Here is a 21,510-nt window from a genome sequence, read left to right as displayed (position 1 = left end):
TTAATTTAATTTAATTGTAGTTATTGGCTAGGATGCCTACTGTACACTTGATTCAGCTTTGATACCTTGGAAATAATGGGTTGTTAAAGTTGTTCATGAGTTTACTAGAATTTTTTTTTTTTATTTTGATGAAGTGTAGCAGTATTTATTGCTTTTATCATTATTCAATTATTTTCTACATCAAAGTAATTTTAAATTGTAGTGAGCTTCTTTTTAAGCATTTCAATATGTTCATTTAACATTTTTAATTAATTGTATGGTTATGATATTTGGTGAAAATGTTAACATCATATTAGGCATTACACATATTGTAAAATGCGTTTTTATTTTTTGAACATGAAGTGATTTGCACTAGGCACTTTATAATCGCTGGTTACTGCAACTTACTATACTGCTGATGATTGGTTGATTACTTGATTGTCTGATGGTTTTAACTATTTATATCATTGTATCATTATGTTTCCTTTGACTCTGATGAAGCCAATTACTGGCAAAGGCACTTAGTCTCAGGAACTTCTTATGGTCAGTAAAGTGGGTGTGTTCCTGGTCGACTGTTGGGATCATTTTTTTTACCTTCTTTGTATCAGTTTAAGGCTTTCTCGTGCTACCCATTAGGTTAGTTACAGGAAAGATGGGAAACAAGCATAGATGTGGTTGTTTAAACCAGAAAGTTGAAAGAGATGGACAAACTGTCCAAATGGTCAATAAACTGCAATTTCTGGGCCAAGAACCTCTCCTCTCATGGTAGACAGGCTACCTAGTGCTTACCACTCCTACTGATAAGCTAGAAGGCTTTCCTGCAACACAGAAAGTCCTGCAACACAGAAAGGCTTGTGGGGCTCAGAAGCTTACCAACAGTCCTGGATACAGCAACTCTGTATCTGGACTTGACTAGTTACAGGAAAAGTGGGAAACAAGCGCAAGTGTGGCTTTTAAACCAGAATGTTGCAAGAGATGGAAAAAAACTGCCGAAACGGCCAATAGCTACAATTTCTGGGCCAGGGACCACTCCTCCTGTGGTAGATAGATTACCTAGTGCTTACCACTCCCACTGATAAGCTAGAAGGCTTCTCTCCAACACAATAGGGCTTGGGGGGCTCAGAAGCTTACAAAGAGTCCTGGATACAGCAAATCTGTACCTGGATTACACTAGTTATAGGAAAGGCGGGGACCAAACGCAAAACGGGCTTTTTACCAGAAAGTAGAAAGAGATGGAAAAACTGCCCAAACGGCCAATGAACTACAATTTCAGGGACAAAACCCACTCTTCCCATGGTAGATAGGCTACCTAGTGCTTACCACTCCCACTGATAAGCTAGAAGGCTGTCCTCCAACACAGAAAGGCTTGGGGGGCTCAGAAGCTTACCAACAGTCCTGGATACAGCAAATTTGTATCTGGACTTGACTAGTTACAGAAAAGGCAGGAAACAAGCTTAGAATTTTTTTTTGTTACAGAAAAGCAGCTAAAACAGCAGTAAATACAATTCAAATTGTAGTGCAGGCCAGCACACCCGAGCATGTAGCAACACTACCGCAAATACAGTTAAAATAAATGCAATTAAATTAACAAATGACTAAAAAACAAGTGCAGAAGGCAGCAAATTAGAAGGCTACTAACAAGCAGTAATAACTGCAGAGTAAGAGGGACTGAACAGATAGCACACAGAAGAGCAACTAAGACAGTTACAGTAAGAGCAGATGAATAAGATATATATATATATATATATATATATGTATATGTGTTTATATTTATATATATATATATTTTTTTTTTTTTTTTTTTTTTTGAGGGAAGGAACAGAGCAGGATTAAGAGTCTACAGGGGTTGTCCTTCCCAAATACTCTCTTTGTACACAGTAAGAGTGCCTGAAATCAGAATATGATCTCACTGCACTCAGTTGAGTGAGCAAATGAGATGGGCCCAGAAGGAGTATCCAAATACAAGTCTACAAAAGGGGCAGGCAATTTCAAAGCCACCAACATTAATACCAAAACAAGAACAGGGAGGGTGGGTGAGGAGCTAACTGTAGAGAGACATCCACAACTTCAGTTGAGTTAATAGTCAGTGAAAAACACAAATAAATAAATTAAATACAGTACTATATGCAAAAGAGTAGATAAAAGTGTACTTAAATTCACTTATACGTCCAGCTGATTTCAGGTAGATGTTAGCCGGCCAAATCTCTGATGTTTGATGGCAGTTATTGGGTTCTGGTTACTAAATCTTAAGGCTCTAGAGGGAATGTGGGGCTGAATTAGGTGCTGAAGTGCTGGAGTTATTCCAGGAAGGTAGTAGAGTTTGTGCACTTTAGAGAGTTCATTGAGTAGAAGTATATGAGGCAACTCAAGCCAGTTGAGTTGCTTAAAGGATAGACAGTGGTGGAACCTATATGAGGCTTCAGTAGCAAATTTGGCAATCTTGTTGTAGCAAGATTCCATTTTATTTAGATCAGTTTGGCAGAGGTTGGTCAAGATGGGAGAGGCATAGAGGAGGGTAGATAGAAGATGAGTCCTTGCAATGGTTATTTTGGTGCGTTTTGTCTTAAACTGTTTGTTCCTGTCGAGTTTTTTACTAACTTTCTTAATAGTTTGTGCTATGTGGATGTCGAACCTCAGGTTATTGCCTATTTCTACGCCTAGCAGTTTAGTGTGTGTGGTTGGACTGATTTGAATGTTTTCTTTGGAGCTAATGGTGAAATTATTATTTAGGGGAGGAGCTCTGCCAGGAGTGAAAATAATTAGTTTGTTTTTTTTGGGATTAAGAAGAAGTTTGATAATAGTGAACCAAGTTTCGGCTAGGGTGAAGTTATTTTGGGTAAGGTTTGCATTTCACTAAGGGTAGGGGCAACACATGTGAGGGTAGTGTCATCTGCATATTGTACTATTGAGGCAGTGGGAGAGGACTAAGAGATCTGATTTGTTAATAGAGAGAACAGCAGTGGGCCAAGGATGGATCCTTGAGGGACTTCTATGATTACTGGTAACAGGGGGGACAACTGGTCCAGCCATAGGACTGCTTGCTGATGGGCAGATAAGTAGCTGTTGAACCATGATATAGAGGAGGGACATATATTTAGGGTGGAAGTGGTGGAACTCAGTAAAAGTTTTTGCCTGGAGGAAGCAGCTTGCCCCTTGACTTGTCAGATGTAAGGATACCTTGGATAACATTGATTCAGAAATAACTACTCTGTAAGTACTTCTGTCTGCACTGCTAAGGATATGTAAAGCACCCTTATGAATTTTTTGCCTATGAAAGTGTGTGAGTCAGAGGAGTGCTATTAGTTGCAGAGTTTGTATGTGCAGTTGCACTATTATTCATAATCTCTTAGCCTACATAGGCATGATTCAGGCAATGAGTGACACACCTCCAACGTCAGTTTCCCTTGCCACATCTGATTGCTCTATGTTATCCTGATGACTCTACCTCCTAGCAATGATCGGTGCCCAGAACTCCCCCAGCTTATATGCGAGTGATGTACTTTCCATGGCCTAAACCTCAGCAGAATTGCCCTATCCATTTCCATGCATTCCAGCAGTGATTGCTCCCCCAACTCTCTCCACATCTTGGCACCAACCAAAGTCTCCTGTACATCTCCTGCCATGACCTGGTTGGTGATAGGATTATTTGCCTTGTATCCCACTTGATTTGTCAGTGGCTGTTGTCCCCTGTCAACTTTGCCTTAACTTTGCAACGGATGATACCTCTACTAATGTATCTCTAATGTATCTCCAAACACCATTATATTGGGTGACTTTAACTACCCGAATATAGACTGGGAACATTACTCAAGCCCCAACTTTCTAGCCCAAAGGTTCCTGGAGTTCATAAATTCAAATGCCATGGAACAACTAGTCACCGTTCCCACAAGAGGAGAAAATATACTAGATCTCATCATCACAAACATGGGGACAAAATGCTCCACACCGGAAGTATATCCCTCATTGGTGAGATCAGATCACAAACTTATCTCACTGGAAATCCACATCCCGCCCCCACCCAAAACAAAAAAGACCACAGTGAAGAACTTCTCTAAAGCAAACTTCACACTACTCAAGACTGGTGTGGTATCCTTCAAGGCCCCCGAGCCAGTGGAAACCAAAACCCAAGCTGCGGAAGCCCTTACAAATGCCTTCTACGAACACCTCCAGGACTGCATGGATCAGGCAATCCCTAATAAAACCAAGACTCTTTCCACCAAGGGCAAATGTCCAGTCTGGTGGACCCCAGCCATAAACAAACTTTACAATAAGAGGAGAAAGCTGTTACATGATAGAGCAAAATCCATAAAAGAGGAGACACCCTTGATCATTATTAGTAAAAAAATACGAGCACTCATAAAATCACCCAAGGCCAACTTTGAGAGAAAAATTGCAATAGATTCAAAAGACAATCATAAGGCCTTCTTTAGCTATGTTAGAAACCTGGGTGGAAACTCCCAGATATGCACAGAATTAGTCCAAAATGATACAAAAATCACTGAACCCACAGACATTGCCAACATACTGGCAGACAGGTTCAGTGCAAACTTCACCCCCCTCTCCCCCCCAAAAGGAGAGATAACTATCCCAGCGGAGTGTAGCCTCCCAGACATCTCAAATGTGCAGGTGAAAGCTGCTCTCTCTAAAGCTAAAAACACAGTATCAATGGGACCGGATGGTGTCCTTGGCTGTGTGCTACACGAACTCAATGAGGAACTAAACCCGCAAATAAGGCAGCTGTTTAATCTTAGCCTTACCACAGGATACGTGCCCAAGGAGTGGCGTACGGCAACTGTGGTCTCACTCCACAAAGGCGGTACCTCTACGGACCCTGGAAATTACCGCCCCATAAGCTTAACAAGCCTGGTCTGCAAAGCTATGGAGAGGATCATAATGGAACTCATAAACAAAGACATAGGGGACTTGCAGACATTGGACCTGACCCAGTTTGGCTTTGTCAAGGGCAGATCATGCCTTTTGATCTTGGTCGACTTCTTCGAAACAGTCACCAAGGCCATTGATGAGGGAAAGGCAGTCCATACAGTCTACCTTGACCTTGCAAAAGCTTTTGACACAATACCCCACTCGGGTATTATAGACAAACTTACTAGCTTAAATGTAAACCCATATGTCACAAGATGGGTTGCAAACTGGCCAAAGGACAGAACCCACAGGGTTAGAGTTGCTGGCGCCATGTCAGACTCCAAGCCAGTCACAAGTGGTGTCCCACAGGGCTCAGTCCTTGGCCCCCTGTTGTTCGGCATCTACTTCTCAGAAGTACAGGCAAACATAGGAGGACTATGGCTGACAAAGTTTGCAGATGACTGCAAACTGGGCGCCATAGTGGAAAGTACATCGGACACAGATATCCTTCAGAGGGGTCTCACGGAAACTGATAACTGGTGCCAGAGCCATGGCCTGAAGTTAAATGCCAAAAAAATGTATAGTCATACCCTTCGGGAAAAACAAGGTAACCCCAAGCTACCATATAGGTGGCAATCCATTAAGCACAGAAGAGGTTATCAGGGACCTGGGGACCCAGGTTGACAGTGGCCTTTCTTTTGACACTCACATTGCTAAAGTGGTTAGAAAGACCTTCTACATTGCCCACCTGATCATGAAGGGATTCACATCCAGATCAAGTGAGGTCATTATTCCCCTGTACTCTTCACTTATCAGACCAATGATCGAGTACAATGCCCCATTCGGGATGTATCTCACCCGACACCTGCAGCAATTGAAGAGACCCCAAAAGTTCCTCACCAAAAGCATAAAGGGACTCCAAAATCTGTCATATGCTGCCAGACTGAAGAAACTCCAGCTCTATTCAGTCGCATACCGCCTGCTCAGCGGTGACCTGTGCCTGACATACAAGGCCATGTCCAACCCGGAATTAATGGACATGCTCCACCTCAAAAAATCCAAATCTACCAGATCCACTAGAGCAAGCGACTTAAACCTTAGCACGGATATAAATAGGACATGCTGGTGGGATAGATTTGTCACCCAGAGACTCCCTATGCTGTGGAATAGAGTCCCGGTCCATGTGAGGCAGAGCACCTCGCTGGTTCTGTTCAAGAGAAATCTTGACCGGTGGATGGGAGATCGTAGGTTTACCCAGGGAATCATCTCTGTGTCACTGCTGGACAGAGGCACAACAAACTAATGGGCACAGTATTTTTTAACATAAGGGGTGGCGTAAGCCACAAAACTTTGGGCTAGGCTTATAAATGCCTTAGGGCAGATAGCCTAGTATAAACCTATGAACCTATGAACCTACCCTCTAATCCTTCACATCGATTTCCAAAATCCCACCCCTCACTCATCCACTAAGTGACCGGTGTCTTTCCCATAACTATTATATCTAACCCAATCTTCATCAGCTGTCTTACAGTACCTAAGATGTGCTGTTGGCAGTTGGACAACAGCTCTGTTCCATAGAGAAGAGCAAAACTTCCAGCATATTCAGCCGCAAAGAACCTGGAAGAAACACAAAAACATATATGTAAATGTATTTGCAGTGTTCCCTGTATTACAACACCACAGGAGATATGTAAATTTCCCCTAAAAATAAACATTTCCAATGTGTTTCTACACTTTCACTCTTAATGCAAACTAATTCCAACTCACCAAGACAAATACATTTAACAGCTAAGGAACAACAAAGTAAAAACTGAATGGCAGTCTGTAAAAACAGCTGTAGGTTTTTATTAAAGTCCAACCAAGCTTGCATATTATAAAATATTTTTTCAAGTGTTTAAAGTCCAAAGCAGCACATTTTATTTAAAATTCTCATTAAAATTACATTGTTTACAAATTTAGAGGAGTACTCACATTCTAAATGTTTTAATCTGTGCGCCTTTATAATTGCTTTTAAAGGTACAATATCATTTAAGCCTGGGAATACTGTGGCACGTAATTAAGGCATCCATTTGTATTCCATACATTCCTTTCAGTTGAAAACACTACCACTTCTTAACATCTGTGAAATCACTTTAAGAAGAAATGAACATTTATGTACATCACTGGTCTCTTTAATGTTTAGCTAAAGCATTACTCGTTACATCATCTGTGATGTATATTTAATAATGCTTTCTTTCAACTTTCTATTAGCTTTCCCTGCATAGAAACAAGAACACACTTCTCATCTAACAAGATTTGCACAACCTGCATTATAACATTCACTATTTATAAGTCGTTTAAAATTAGTAGTTGATTCTATATATTTACACTTCACACATTTTCTACATGGAAAGGTACCTTTTCTAACACTTAATTTGATTTTTTACCAGCTGCTCTAAAAAATTAACCTTGAAAGAAATGCAAGTATCTAACTTTATTAAATGCCACTTTTTTTCCTGGCTGTAGTTTGAAACACCAAGAGTCAGAATATGCCTTTAAATTTGTAATCATGTGATTTTAATAAACATTTAAATGGTATGTGCTGTTTTTGATTTTAAACACTTGAATAAATACTTTATAATGTGAAAGACTGTGCCTTTTACCTGTGATTTAATAAAAAAAAACTGTGGTCACAAACTGCTTTTTATCTTTAATAATGCACAAAGACCAAAAAAAGTCAGACTTTACTAATTATAAATGTTTCACCCTTGTACATCTGTTGTGGGAGTTAAACTATCTGCGGTGGTGGTGCTGCGGTAGTGTTGTCGCCTCATACCAAGATGTTGTCCCGTTCGATTCTCAGCTAGAGCGCCTTCTGCGTGGAGGCATACGTGAATGGGGCATACCTTCATTGAAGGTTGTGCGTCAGGGCTGGTAACCCAGTATGTAAAAATCCACTACCAGTCATTAGCGGACCGGTGTTCCGCTGTAGCGACCCTTAACCGGGAAAAGCCGAAAGATACAAACATCTGTTGTGGGAGTTGCTTTCTTTGTTTCCAAGCTGTCTGGTACATTTTCTAATGTAAATACATTTAAGGTTATTTGTTAAGCAGAACATTTCTGAGCAGAGATAGATTCTCCATTTAAGTTACAATTTGTTTGGGTCTTTCGGCTTTTCCTGGTTAGGGGTCGCCACAGCGGAACTCCGGTCCGCTAATGATTGGCAGTTGATTTTTATGCACCGGCTTGCCAGGTCTGACGCACAACCTTCAACGAAGGTATGCCCATTCACGCATATCTCCATGCAGAAGACGCTCTAGCTGAGAATCGAACCAGACAGCGTCTTACTGTGAGGTGACAACGCTACCGCAGCACCACCACCGCGGGTATTTTTGATAGACCTAAATAAGGCTGAAAATGTCAGTAGTCAGTTTATTTTGTTGGCTTAAGTGTATTACTAAAAACCTGTTTCCCATTGTTTTCTGAAATACTTTTATTTTTCAGGAGGAATTTGTATTATCCATGATGCTGTTGTCATCTCCAGCAGACACAAACGTGTTGCGCACATGGACATGTATGCAGATGCATACCCCCACACACACACACACACACAGTGTGTGATATTCAGTATCTCCATAATTCTGGTATGCTGTGTTAGGCACCGTTACGGTAATACAAGAGGAAGAGTACATTACGATTATACTTTAAGTGCATACCACACTGAACTCCAGCCACAGTACGTATCATAGCTTGAACTTTCCCACAATATGCAATGGCCCATCCAGGCAATTTGCATTAGGTAGTAAGCACTGATGAGTCCTGCAGTGCTGAAAGATATTTAATAAAATGTCTGTTCACAGAGCGATGAGTGGTTGTCATGTTGGTATGTGAGTTCTGTAATTTTTGGATAGCTGATGGAAGAAAGAAAGTTCCACTGACCCCTACATAAATAGTTTGCCAGCCAGCAGTGTTTATTTCCCAGACACCATTTCACCAAGCCACATGTTTTAGCCTGTGACTTAGTTGTCCCCTTGAATGACAAATTCATTTTATTTTGCAATGTGACTTTGGAAGTTAATATTCATATTGTTATTCATAAGACATGCTGCTCCTTAGTACTGCCAGCTCATTAACTAACTAACTGGTAATAAACTTGAAATTAGTACACTGGGGTGCAAATGTGCCAGCTGAAGAGGTATAACAAAAAGACAATAACCACAGAAAGAAAAAGAATAATAATAAAAACAACCAGCTGGCCAAGGACAATAAATTATTAAGGTTTAATAAACAAAAGTAAAAACCTCTAGTGCCTCAGCTCCAAAAAGCCGTCATAGACTCCTTGAAGGCTTTTTTTAGCCAAAGCACTAGAGTTTTTTTTTTACTTTTGATTATTAAACTTTAATAATTTGTCTTTGGCCAGTTGTTTGGGTTCTATTTTTTTATAACTGAAAGACAAGCATGCTGTGTCTTGACAGGATCACCTGTGCTACGTCCACATTGAATGTTAAAGTGATTTTTTTTTTAACGTGTTGTGGAATGTAATTAAAGTTTTGTAGTAGTTATAGTACCAGACAATGACCCTTGTTGCACTGCTGTCCCATCTCTATGGTATTTGTACTGTGTTAGAAACAAGATATCATGGCAATTTAACAAATTCAGGCATGATAAGCCATATCCCTGACCAGTATGAATCCCACTCTGCCTCTTACCACACTCAAGACTTTAACCTGAACAAAAATTAAAGTACTCCTAAATTAAAAAGGCAAAACTGGTTAAACAAACCTTTAATGGTTTCCTGATTAGGTTTCCCAGACTGTACCTCCATAAACACATTAGAAATTCTAACTTAAATTTTTTTATAAATGTGAAAGAAATGCAAATTATCCATTCAACAATTCCCTCATAAATTAAAAAAAAAAAAGAAAAATCCTTGTTGTAATACACATTTCTATAATTTACTTATGTGTTTGTTTAGTTAACTTGGTAGGTATAATTTCTATATTTGTTTTGTTAACCTGGTAGGCAGACTGACTCTGAAATACATTTCCACCATGGCATAGCAGGTCAGAGGTAAATGAATAAAAGTGCAGGCGAGTTTCATGGGGGTAACTTAAGGCTAGTTCCACTGTGTTTTGCTGAATTTTGTTCCCCCACAGCGTTTACTGGCCATGCACATCTCACAACATCAGGCAGTCCCTGCAGAATAACTGCACCAAGTAAACAGTTCAGTGAAAGACATGCCATTCCACAGAAGTGATTAGATGTCCCCTGAAACCACCAAGGAAGGGTGAGCAGGCCACTCTTGCCCTTCTCTGTGTCCACAAATTCCTGTTCCATTAGAAGAACTCAGGTCACCTGGACAGCAGACAGGGTCTTATCTCCCAGGACCATTAGGGCAGATGCACTGTAGCACATCAATGTGCCACTGCTATTGCAATGTATTATTGGCCTTAAAGGTTTTTGATTGTAACTATTTTATAACTTCCATTAGACAAGGCATCCTACCTGCTAATTTCCACTGTCCTGTACAGAATCAAGGAGAAATCTCACTAAACCCAATCAGTTAGGCAAAATGTCAGCACGTGAATACAATCCTGATCTACAGTGACAGACTGAAGGGGTACCAATTTACCATAGGAGGACCATATTATATAAAGTATTTTAGGCTCATCAGCCTGACCAGTGGTTTATCTAAAATCATGGAGAGAGTCACAGTGGAGCTTATCAAACCTGGCACAAGAGACCTACTTCTGTTAGATGTGGAACAGTATAGTTTTGTTGAGGTTTTTATTTATTTTGCATTTGTTTACCAAAATAGTCTGTATGAGCATAAGACACCCCCCCCCCCCCAAACACACACAATTTTCAGCAGAGGCTTAGGGAGAAAAGCTCCAACCGTATGTACAAACGTAATAGTTGAAAAATCTAACAGTAAAATATTTAAACTAGAGGAAAGTAAGCAGTAACAGTAAAATATATAAAGCTAGATGCATAGCAGGTTTCTTGATCAGAGGTTGTGCATATTAAACAATGAAAGATGAAATAAACAGCTTAACATACAATGGAAAAAATAGAAGCATATTTTATAGGATTTTTTTTTAATTATTAGATGTTTACAAGGTATGGTTGTAGAAAAAATAAAGTAAAGAAGGGTTTGTAGATTGGCTAAAATGTTTTAGGGTGGTATAAGGTGGGTGTGGGAGTATGGTGTGGAGTATTGTTTGGATAATTCAAGGTGATGGTAGGAAATTGTATAGAGTAGAGTAATTCAGAGTATGACTTTGGATGTTTACTTAGTACATTAACAGGGTGACGGGTTGCAAAGACTAGAGCAGAGTGGAGCATGTAGGTGAAACTGATTTTAGTTGCTTAGTTCGTAGAGAGACAGGGAGTTAGGTTATCCACAGAATATATTCCTTCTGAATTCTGTGGCATTTTTGAAAATGGTATCAGTAGTACTTGACGAAGGACTGATAGTGTATTCTGTTTATCTTTATACTGTTCCACATAAGAGAAAGATAGATGTGTTTAAAGCTTTAAATGTCTGTCTGTAGACAATTATTTGGGGAAATCACTGGTTAAGCAACAGGTAACAAGTCAGGGTGGGAAGGTTACCAGTTTGTCCTGATGGAGGCTACTAGTGGTATCCTGTTGACCTCTGTAATAAGGCTCAGTTCTTTTTGTTTGGAATGGACTGTAAATAAACGTATGTGCTAATGACTGCAAACCCAGTAATCTGACTCATTAAAAGATGCTAGTTTGTCTAAAATGATCTACAGAAGATGCATACCAGGTGAACAAGTAATGATAATACCTTTAATGTCAGCAATGTACCACCATATGACTTAGAGGGGGGGAAGGGCACAAATTGTGATAATAAACAAATGATCACATCATGAAAAATGGCATCTTTAAAGGGCTTTAAGACAATATATCAACTGTTTTGTGAATGACACATAACTGCAATTAAAAACAGCAAATTCAGTCAACTATAAACAGTATTCAAAGTTAAACAATTTGTTAAAAAAAGAGTCAATTTAATTTAGGCAAGCCCTCCTTCAACCTACAACATGGAGAGATGCACGTCCACATTCCTATATATAAATATATATATGTGTACACAGTGTATGCTGAAATATCGAAATGCACAAACATGGAAACACAGGGGATTGATGCAAGACATCAAAAGCATATTTACCAAAAAAATCAATGGATCAGAACTGTAACTAGTCACAAAATGAAAACTAATACCTTCCTTTTGTGATCTGTTCACCAAAATCCTACCACTAACTTCAGACACATTTTGAATAGTGTCCTGTTCTGGAAAATGATTTCCCCTAAGTTAAGGTATATTATTGGGATTAGAGATGTAAAGTTCACAAATAGCACAGGTAGGTTTTATTAACCCCCTACACCACTTTACTAATGTTTGCTAACCATACCCTTGCTAGTAATCCGAACCTCCCACCTTAACTTAGAAAAAACACTTTCTACAACTAGATGAGAGACACTCAAACACACCATATGCAAAATCACAAACACACAACACTAAATATATTCCTTTCCCTTCCTCTAACTCAAACACTCCAAAAAACTGGCATAAACACTCCAACCCCTAATGCTGAAACTTTGTGTATCTAAAGGTTTCAACATTAAAATGCAAATGCCCATTTGCTGTAACCACAAGTATGCAATCTTCCTCCTTCAATACCTCCAGCACTTGAAAAAGAGTGATTCTGATCTATTTTTAAAGCAATTTTGTCTGTCAGTAAACTGACTATTTTCATAAAATGAACTGCACCCATATGTATACCAACTCTGCAGTCACTCCACCTTGGTGAAAGAAAAAATCCCTGGAATACTGTTGTAACCTTGATCTTTTGGGACCATAACCCATAAGTTGCACACTAGTGATTGTTTGTAAAAGTAAAGACAAGCCTGGCCCTCATTAAGGACTAATGGCAATAATTGACAAAATTTAAATGTTGATCAATGTGCATATGTCAAAAAAGTAGCATATTCTGTAGCTCATCTAACTGTCATAGCTATATCTAGTCATCCTAGGAAGGTAACTACACTGCTTTGTAATTCACTCATCATCTTGTCATTGAATGTACTTCTGCAGAGTGTATCCCTTAAGTAAATCACATAAAACAACATGAAAATGTACAGTGATTCATTATTAGAAAATCAAAGGTTTGGAAGACTTGAATTGTTTACAAAGCCTTGAGGAAATGTTGCTTCCATGTAACTTCTGCCTTATATATGAAACATTATCTGATCGTCTACTTCCTGAAAGTCCATGCAGAATACACAGGTGGAGAAGCTAACACATGACCACAGAACTTTATACTAAAAATAAGTATCAATAACTGAAAAAAAAAATTGTCAGCTACATTACACAACAGTGAAACATCTGAAGTCTGTCATTAACTTCCTTCAAGAAATAATCATGTAAGCACACACACACGGGTCTGTATCATGTTGTTGAACTCTTAAAAGTTCGAACGTCATATGGTCGACACCATATGATCGAACTTTTTAAAAGTTTGAATGTTTCAATGGAGATTTCCGTACAGTGTAGAATGGGAAGATTTCCATTTTCTGTACTGTAGTGCGATCTCGGAGATGGTATATTTAAAGAGCAAGGGGTGTAGGGGGTGTATAGGGGGGCTTGCCCCCCTGCTTAAACCGTTCAGATAGGTTTTTTCTTTGGTTTATTTTTTTTTATTACATTTTAAAAGTTTGATCATATGGTGTTGACCATATGACTTTCGAACTTTTAAAAGTTTGATTATGTAATATAGATACTGCGCGTGTGCACACAAACACACACACACACACACACACACACACACACACACACACACACACACACACACACATACAAATTTATATTTAAATATATTGCCTTCAGCAAGTACAATCCATCCTCACATCATCAAACCACAACATCTTGAGCAAGCACATAGACACACACTCAGTAAACAGCACAGTTCTCAAATAACAGTGGTCAGCAATTGCAAAAATTAAATGTGCAGTTCATACATGCACTATTCAAGCACTACTATCACACAAACACATGCACATGCGCACAGACGCACACACACACACACACACACACACACACACACATACACTCAAACGCTACAATCACACAAACAGACATGCATACGCGCACACACACACACACACACACACACACTCTCAAATACTACTATCACACAACACACACACACACACACACACACTGTCTCAAGTTCTAATCATTTCATACCTATAAACACATATTTAGCCTGTGCCAGCGGCACAAAAGGATAAAGCCCTGACTATGGCCCAGAAGATCCGAATTTGGTTCTCAACTCTGGTGCTTAACAGTGCAGCTAGACAGGATAGGCATGCCCTTCCTCAGATGAGGAGAGCACATTAGGCCCACTAGCACACTGTCTTCTTTAGTAGAGACCAGGGAAACAACAACATTTAGTGCTGCCTCTTGGTGAGTCAAGGTCCTTCTGGAAGTGAGTGACCAGGCAGTGCTGACAACATTGTACATCCTTCCATAGTTGTCACTGATGTGTGCAAGGGATAGGAATTTCCGTAAAGGCTCTCAGCAGCAGCATTATGATACTGCACCATGTGCCATCATCTCCATACCAGCCCAAAACATGAGTTGGGGAAAGTCCAGAGCTGCAAGAAGGCTTGGTAGACCCAGCAAATGAGGAAATACTCATGTAACGTGATGGCTGGGTGTGAGGAGGAAGAAATTGTGTAAAAAAAAATATAAATACACATACACCTTATACTGAAGACAGACAAGCATACACACAGATGCGCGCGCATGTCATATGCTTTACATGAGGGACTTTGTCCCCACTCCTCCAACATAAGGACTTCATTCCACACCCTATATATAGTAGCTCCACGATCATACAACTGTGACCAAAGTAAATCCAGTAAACCTGTGCTCTAGTTAACATAACATTAGTCAGTTATAGCGTGTCGACCAGTTTTGATTTTGACATGTTGTGACAGTTTGACAACCTGTCAAATGAAGCAATCCCTTGATCAACTGCTACCAAATCAATCATATACGTTATATATATAATACCAGCTTTCAATACATATTCCTTTATTATGTCCTTTCCTATGTTACTATGATTCTTCATTAAAATCTGAAGTAGACTGCATTTTTCTATTTTGCTCATTAGTGATCTAGATGAAAGATTATAAGTACCACTCGAATGAGTCATGTGACCAGACTTCAAAATTTCTAATCATTTCTGACTTCAGCAATGAAAATGTTATAATAAATAAATGTTTGTACAGATATTTAAAGTGGCATCACAAATATATAATGAAGGTTTACCTCTATATATTTGCTGTAACAACGCAGTATTTTCTGAGAATTAACATGGAATTTTCATTGATTCTGTCTAAACGCACAACTAAAGTATTAAAAGTGTAGCCTGTGTTTGCATCTAAGAACAGGTCAGAATCAGAGTCAAATTGGAAAAATATAGTAATCTTCAAATATAATATTTGCACCTCCTATAACAACCAGGTCAATTGCCACTTGTGTCATAAACAGTTTCAGAATTAGGCGGGTTGTTAGTAAACACTGACAATTGTTGAAGAATGATTCATTTTTCCTGTTGTGGTATCTGACCACCATCATTTCATCTACTGGTTGGGCAAAACCTTTAACCAGAAGCTTTCTAAATTTAAATGTCAGCATGAAAGCACACAGTAACGAGCATTTTTAAGTACAATCCGTGTGGGCTTTTTCCTGTGTGGCAATTGCACGTTTTGTTGCGTTTTGCATTAAACTAAGGATTCTGAACCAGGCCTGGCCACGAGTAATAAGGCAGCATTAAAAAGGGCCTTTTAGAGTGATCACTTTCCACAATAACATGTCTTTCTTTAAGAGGTGCGCATCATTGTCTGATCTGAATGACTACATGGCTTACTGTTTTTCATTTTTGATTATTCTAATTTGGGGAGTATCTCATGTATGCAATGGATGTTCACAGAAAATGAACGTAATACAATAAAAGGACAGGAGGTTGTGGGAAGGCATCAACTCTTCTCATCATTTATCTAACAGAAGAATTTGCAGGAAGGTCAGCAGCCAATGACTATCCATGTAGCTAGTAAATTGTATTTTAATTTTCACACAGATAACTAAGTGAAATAACGTCTTCATATTCCTGTCTGTCAATTTCTCAGGAAAGGTGCTACATCCAATGCGATTTTCCATGCTGCCTCTTTAAATGAAATATCAATGGCTGCAAGCATGTCTGTCCTTCATAGGTTCATAGGTTCATAGATTATTACTAAGCTAATTGCCCTTGCGAGCCATTTTAAGCCTAGCCAATTATCCCTTGTGAGATTCAAACCCTGCACCTTGTGTTTGTAAGGCAAATACCTTAACCATTAGGCCACCCTTTAGAAGCATTATATGTTGGATTCTAAGATTCCAGAATCAGAATGTCCTTCAGAACAGCTACCGTGAAGGTTTAGGTGTCATAAGTTCCTCTGCCAAAGAGTCCCTAGATCGACTCTGGAGTTTGTCGGTTTGTCCTACTGGAAGAATGAAGTAAAATAAAATGTTAGGTAAGGTACTTAGCAAAAATGTCATCTCCAAGTTGTTAAGCTGGGGCTGGCAACATTGTTTGGTGAAACCATGAGAATCCAGAAACCTTGACAGTACATTTGTTGTTTCAGGAATTTGTCTTAAAAAAAAAAAAAAAAAAAAAACTGAGGCAACACTAGGACTCCATTCCAAGAAGAATGGGAAAATCTGGTCTTAAAAGACAAAGCTTGGGGAGTGGTGAATACTGAGGTATCCAACCATAGCTCTCAACCTCTTAGCACACGAATTCTGTACAAAGCTAAAAATAATGGGCGGGACAAAGTCCTAGAAACAGGGACAGATTTTAAATGTTGCTCTTATTATATAGAAATATGGTAGAGTAAAAAGTTTTGTATTACCATGTATTTTCTGAAAGAACTCAAATGTCTGTCATTATTTAGTGAATTCAGTCCTCACTAATTTGCCACAAAACCACACATTTTAGGAAGAACAAACTAAAGATATGAGCCAAAAATGTGGACATTCTGTGAAAATCTGGACAGTTGAGAGGTATGACATTCCTACTGATGGGTAATACAAGAGTCCGGTATGTTCTGCATCCAAAGCTAACATTCTGAAGATGTGTCACTTAGCTATTCTGTCTCTCAGGTCCTGGTAAAATGACTGCTGGTCTTTTCTGAAACAACACTTGTAGGATATGTAATTACATAAGCAGATCTGTGTATTGTTAGGTACGTAAAGGGATAAGGTGAAACTGAAACAGATCAGTGTATTGTTAGATACGTAAATCCATAAGGTGAAACTGTTCTATCAAGCACTGAAGGGGCAGCAGTCTAGGATGTAGGTAGACAATATACCACTATATGTTTATATTTTGCAGACTGAAATGTGTTGCAGTTTGAATTAAAAGAATTCATATTTAGTATGGTTTATAGTTATACATTTAATTCAATAGCTTTCTTTATCAGAATGCTTGATTGCTTTTTTTTTATGCCTAAGCAGACTATACATTTGGGGCAGAAGATTACACTCTGAAAGTTGGCATGCAGTTCAAAAAATTGTGACAGTATTTTGACACTAATGCTTTAACAATAGACGGTACATTGTATGTGTAATGATCAAGGAGAATTACATTGCAGGAGGCATTCATTTTACTTATTTTTGTACCATTTAATGAAAATTATCTGTTAAGGTTGTATGCATAAATATTTTGTTGACTTTGTGTCAAATTGTTTTGCTCCTTTTTATAAAACAGTATGACTGAAGAAACCAAAACTGTGACAAGCAGCGATACAGGTAGCTTGGATGATGAAGCATTTTTGGAACGACTGGCAAAGAGAGAGGAACGACGCCAAAAGCGACAGCAGGAAGCCCTAGAGCGCCAGAAGGAGTTGGACGTGACAGTTTCAAATGAAAGGCCATCATCCATGAAAAAGAGAGAGGAACCTGATGACGATGAGTCTATGGTGAGGGATGACGCAAGGCAAGGAAGGTATGGCACTGAGAAGGTGGAAACCAAAGTACATGAGAGGAATGACGGATGGCAAAGGGATGAGGAAGAGGAGGAAGAATTCCAGTCAAGCTACTATAAAAAGCAGGTAGTATATTTAATTATAAAACAATGAATAATGTTTTATTACATTTTATGACTGCTTTCATATAATTAATTAAGAACTTCTGACTGTTTTGCTAGCATCAGTAGCCAGTGATAACGTATTAAGGTGTGCTGCTATTTAAGTAATGTAACTGAAGTTGGAAGCAGTAAAGCACTCCTGACTCACAATGCTTTGTTGCCCAGAGCTGTTCTTGGCTGTAGTGCCTTATTCTCAGAGTATTCATGTTCTCTTAGTTCTGTGTGGATGTTTGCTGGAAGTTGTGTGTGTGTGTGTGTGTGTGTGTGTGTGTGTGTGTGTGTGTGTGTGTGTGTGTGTGTGTGTGTGTGTGTGTGTGTGTGAGTGTGTGTGTGTGTGTGTGTGTGTGTATGTGCCTTATTCTCAGAGGACTCATGTTCTCTTAGTTCTGTGTGGATGTTTGCTGGAGGTTTTGTGTGCATGTGTGCATGTGTGTGTGTGTGTGTGTGTGTGTGTGTGTGTGTGTGTGTGTGTGTGTGTGTGTGTGTGTGTGTGTGTCTGTGTCTTGTCTACGTGTGTGTGTGTGTGTGTGTATGCGTGTCTTGAGTTTTGTTTGTGTGTTCTGAAGTCGACATGTTTCCAATCCAGGACTGACTCTGCCTTGTACCCATTGTTTGCTGGGACTTTTTTCCATTTTTTACAGCCCTGAAAGGGATAAATACATATTGGAAATGAATGAGTGAACTGAGCTATAGTGCACATAAAGGTCATTTGGGTGTCTTACAAAGCTAATTCATAAAAGGGATATTTTTGTAGTAGGGAAGTAGTGTTAATTTTGTATGTGAACACAAGTTTACATCATTTGTTTCCACATTCTTAGTCCTGTAACTGCTGTGATATATTTTTCATCCTTTACTGCCAACCTTTTTCTACTGACTGAAACATGTGCTGGAACAACAGTGGTTTGTGAGATCCAACCTCCTACCAGCCCCCCCCCCCCCCCCAAAAAAAAATGCACAGTGAAATCATAAGTCTAGAGACTCTGCACTAAAAGGTGTTCTTCCAAAATGGTGTTGTGATTCAGGACAGTAGAAACTTTTGGTGGAAGTCAGCAGTGGGGAGAGACAGGCTTTGACAGTTCAAGCCAGACAAAGTGTAATTCATTCGTTCATTTCACTTGTCTTATTGGTCCCTTTGAGCTAGTAGCCAATTTACAGTGCAGGCCTAAACAGGACAGCTCCAGTAGTCTGACTTTGTCTTCATTAAGGTAATTTATTTCAAAGTACAATGTGTAAAATAAAAGCAAAAAACTAAAGCACAGATAAATGGACAGTAACTAGATACTTAAAATACTCTAAAAAATGAACATAAAACCACACCATGCAGGTAAAAAGGAGTGTCTTAATTCTGCCACAAAAGCTTTAATGTTGAGCACATAAACTATATTCAAGACCCACCAGCACAAAATGGAAAGTAAACCTGCTTGTATTGGATATTTTGCCAGCCTTATAGCGCTTGGTACTATCAGGCAGATTAGGAGCTAAGATATGCTCTTAAACAATGAACTCTACTCTCACCCAGTAAGATGACCTGCTCTTAAACAATGAACTCTACTCTCACCCAGTAAGATGACCTGCTCTTAAACAATGAACTCTACTCTCACCCAGTAAGATGACCTGCTCTTAAACAATGAACTCTACTCTCACCCAGTAAGATGACCTGTGAGCATCAAACACTACCACCACCATCTCTACACAGCCACACTAAACTGATTTATGCTAAGTGTAAAAGCTGATGCTTCTTAGGAATAAGAAGATGAGGTTGTAGTAGCCTTCTAGGAATACAAAACTAGGCCTCATCAGATGTCCAAAAGCAGATCCGCACCATGCTCACACATAGTAAAGGATCATCTGGAGGTAGACTGCAAATTGTTTAGTTCCTCAAATTCGATGAGTAAAAATAGCAGTTATCATATTAATTATTGACTATGTTGTCAGCCTCTCTGACTCCACACATAAGACTAGACAAAGGTAGGGTTAAAGTTAGTTGTCTTTCTGATGCCAGGATCGGTGACCTCACAAAAGCTCTTACCAGACGAAATATGAGTATAAACTAGCAGATCTCTAAGTGGTGTAAAAGGCTTGAGCCACATGAATGTGAGGGACATACAGAGAGTAATGTTGGATCTTGCTTTTCATGTGCCCAGTGCAAGCAAAACACTGGTCCTGAGAGGAATTCTTCCTTCACCCAGAATTATACCTGTACACAAAGAAAAGATTATAGGCTTAGTAGCTAGTGTCTTTCTAATGAGTCCAGTATGTGCAGTATGAGATGAGATGAATGACAGTAGTCCATCTTTCTTCACCATGTATATTCTGCCATGTCTTGTTCCATGACCTCTGCTTAATGGCTAATGCCCTTGTTGCCCCATAATGTTTTTTAGGCAGAGAAAAGTTAATTGACATCCCAGCACAGCAGATATCAATATAACCATTTCCACCCCAATCTGGACCATTTTAAGGTGTCCGTTCTTAATGCTTGAAGTCTTAACAAGAAATTGCCTGATTTTGGGCTCTTGTGCAGCTTGAAACACACATACATTTGTGTAGTTGCTGAGACTTGTCTTCAGTGTAAAGGTAGCACTCTCTCCATAGCTGGGTTTTGTGCTTACCATGTATTCAAGCCTGTTGGAATCTGTGGTAGTATATCTCTGTCAAGAACATCATCACCTTGAGACAGATTCCAAGAGACCCACAAGTTGAACCTGCAAAGTTGAACTCCAGCTTACTCTGAGCAAGGCAAATTGTCAGCTTATATCCTGCTACAGGACACCCGCTGTGTCCCTTGAAGACTATGTGAGATCCATAAATATATCTGAAGGCCTACATTATCAAAATGGTTTTATAAAGGGAGATTTCAGCTACACCTCAATAAACTGATACACCTATATACCTCCAATGTTGGGTATGCCCAAATATTCTCAGACTTGATAAATAAAAATTCTTCAGAACTTATAGTTAATGTAAATTCTTGACTTGGTGTGAATGAATGTAGCCATTAGATATGTCATATCTCCAGTTTCTACTTCCTTTGTTATGTGTGATCATAGCATTTTAACCTTCACTTTCAAAATCTCTAAAATCTCTGCTGTAAATCATTCCAAATTCTTTGATTTCAAATGGACAATTCTCCCCGTACTCTTTGATGAAGTGTGCAAATTTACTAGCAACATCACCAGATCTGACACTGACACAGTTGCTATTAATAGAAAGGAGTTTTATTTCCACATAGATAAGTGCCTCAACCTGGCCATCCCTACTAGAGCCAAATATAATAGGAAGAAAGCCATCCTGTAGGTCCACTAATATACATATTCTCTACAACAAGATAAAAAAAACTTTGTAAGTTATACAATAGAACTAAATTTGGTCATATTAAAATTGCATCATAAATATCAGTAGGTTACTAAAGACTACTGTAAAAGCTAGTAAGGCAAATCATAAACTTAAGTTAGCTTCTGGAGCC

General features: G+C 39.1%; 1 protein-coding gene across 10 annotated transcripts in view; it reads left to right on the top strand.

Annotated features, from left to right (window-relative positions):
- CALD1 (caldesmon 1) overlaps positions 1–21,510 on the top strand; it is a 1,713,117-nt gene that overhangs the window by 1,190,096 nt on the left and 501,511 nt on the right. For all 10 annotated transcript variants that reach the window (XM_044088458.1, XM_044088461.1, XM_044088452.1 and 7 more), the window contains one exon: positions 17,670–18,012. In XM_044088458.1, the coding sequence (XP_043944393.1) occupies positions 17,670–18,012 (343 nt within the window). The remainder of the gene's footprint in view (positions 1–17,669; positions 18,013–21,510) is intronic.

Source organism: Protopterus annectens, chromosome 11.part0, assembly GCF_019279795.1.
Source record: "Protopterus annectens isolate FY-2018-M chromosome 11.part0, PAN1.0, whole genome shotgun sequence".
In the NCBI taxonomy this organism is placed as follows: Eukaryota; Metazoa; Chordata; order Ceratodontiformes; family Protopteridae; genus Protopterus; species Protopterus annectens.
Note: the sequence above shows the minus strand (reverse complement) of the source record. Positions and strands in the feature narration are given on the sequence as shown.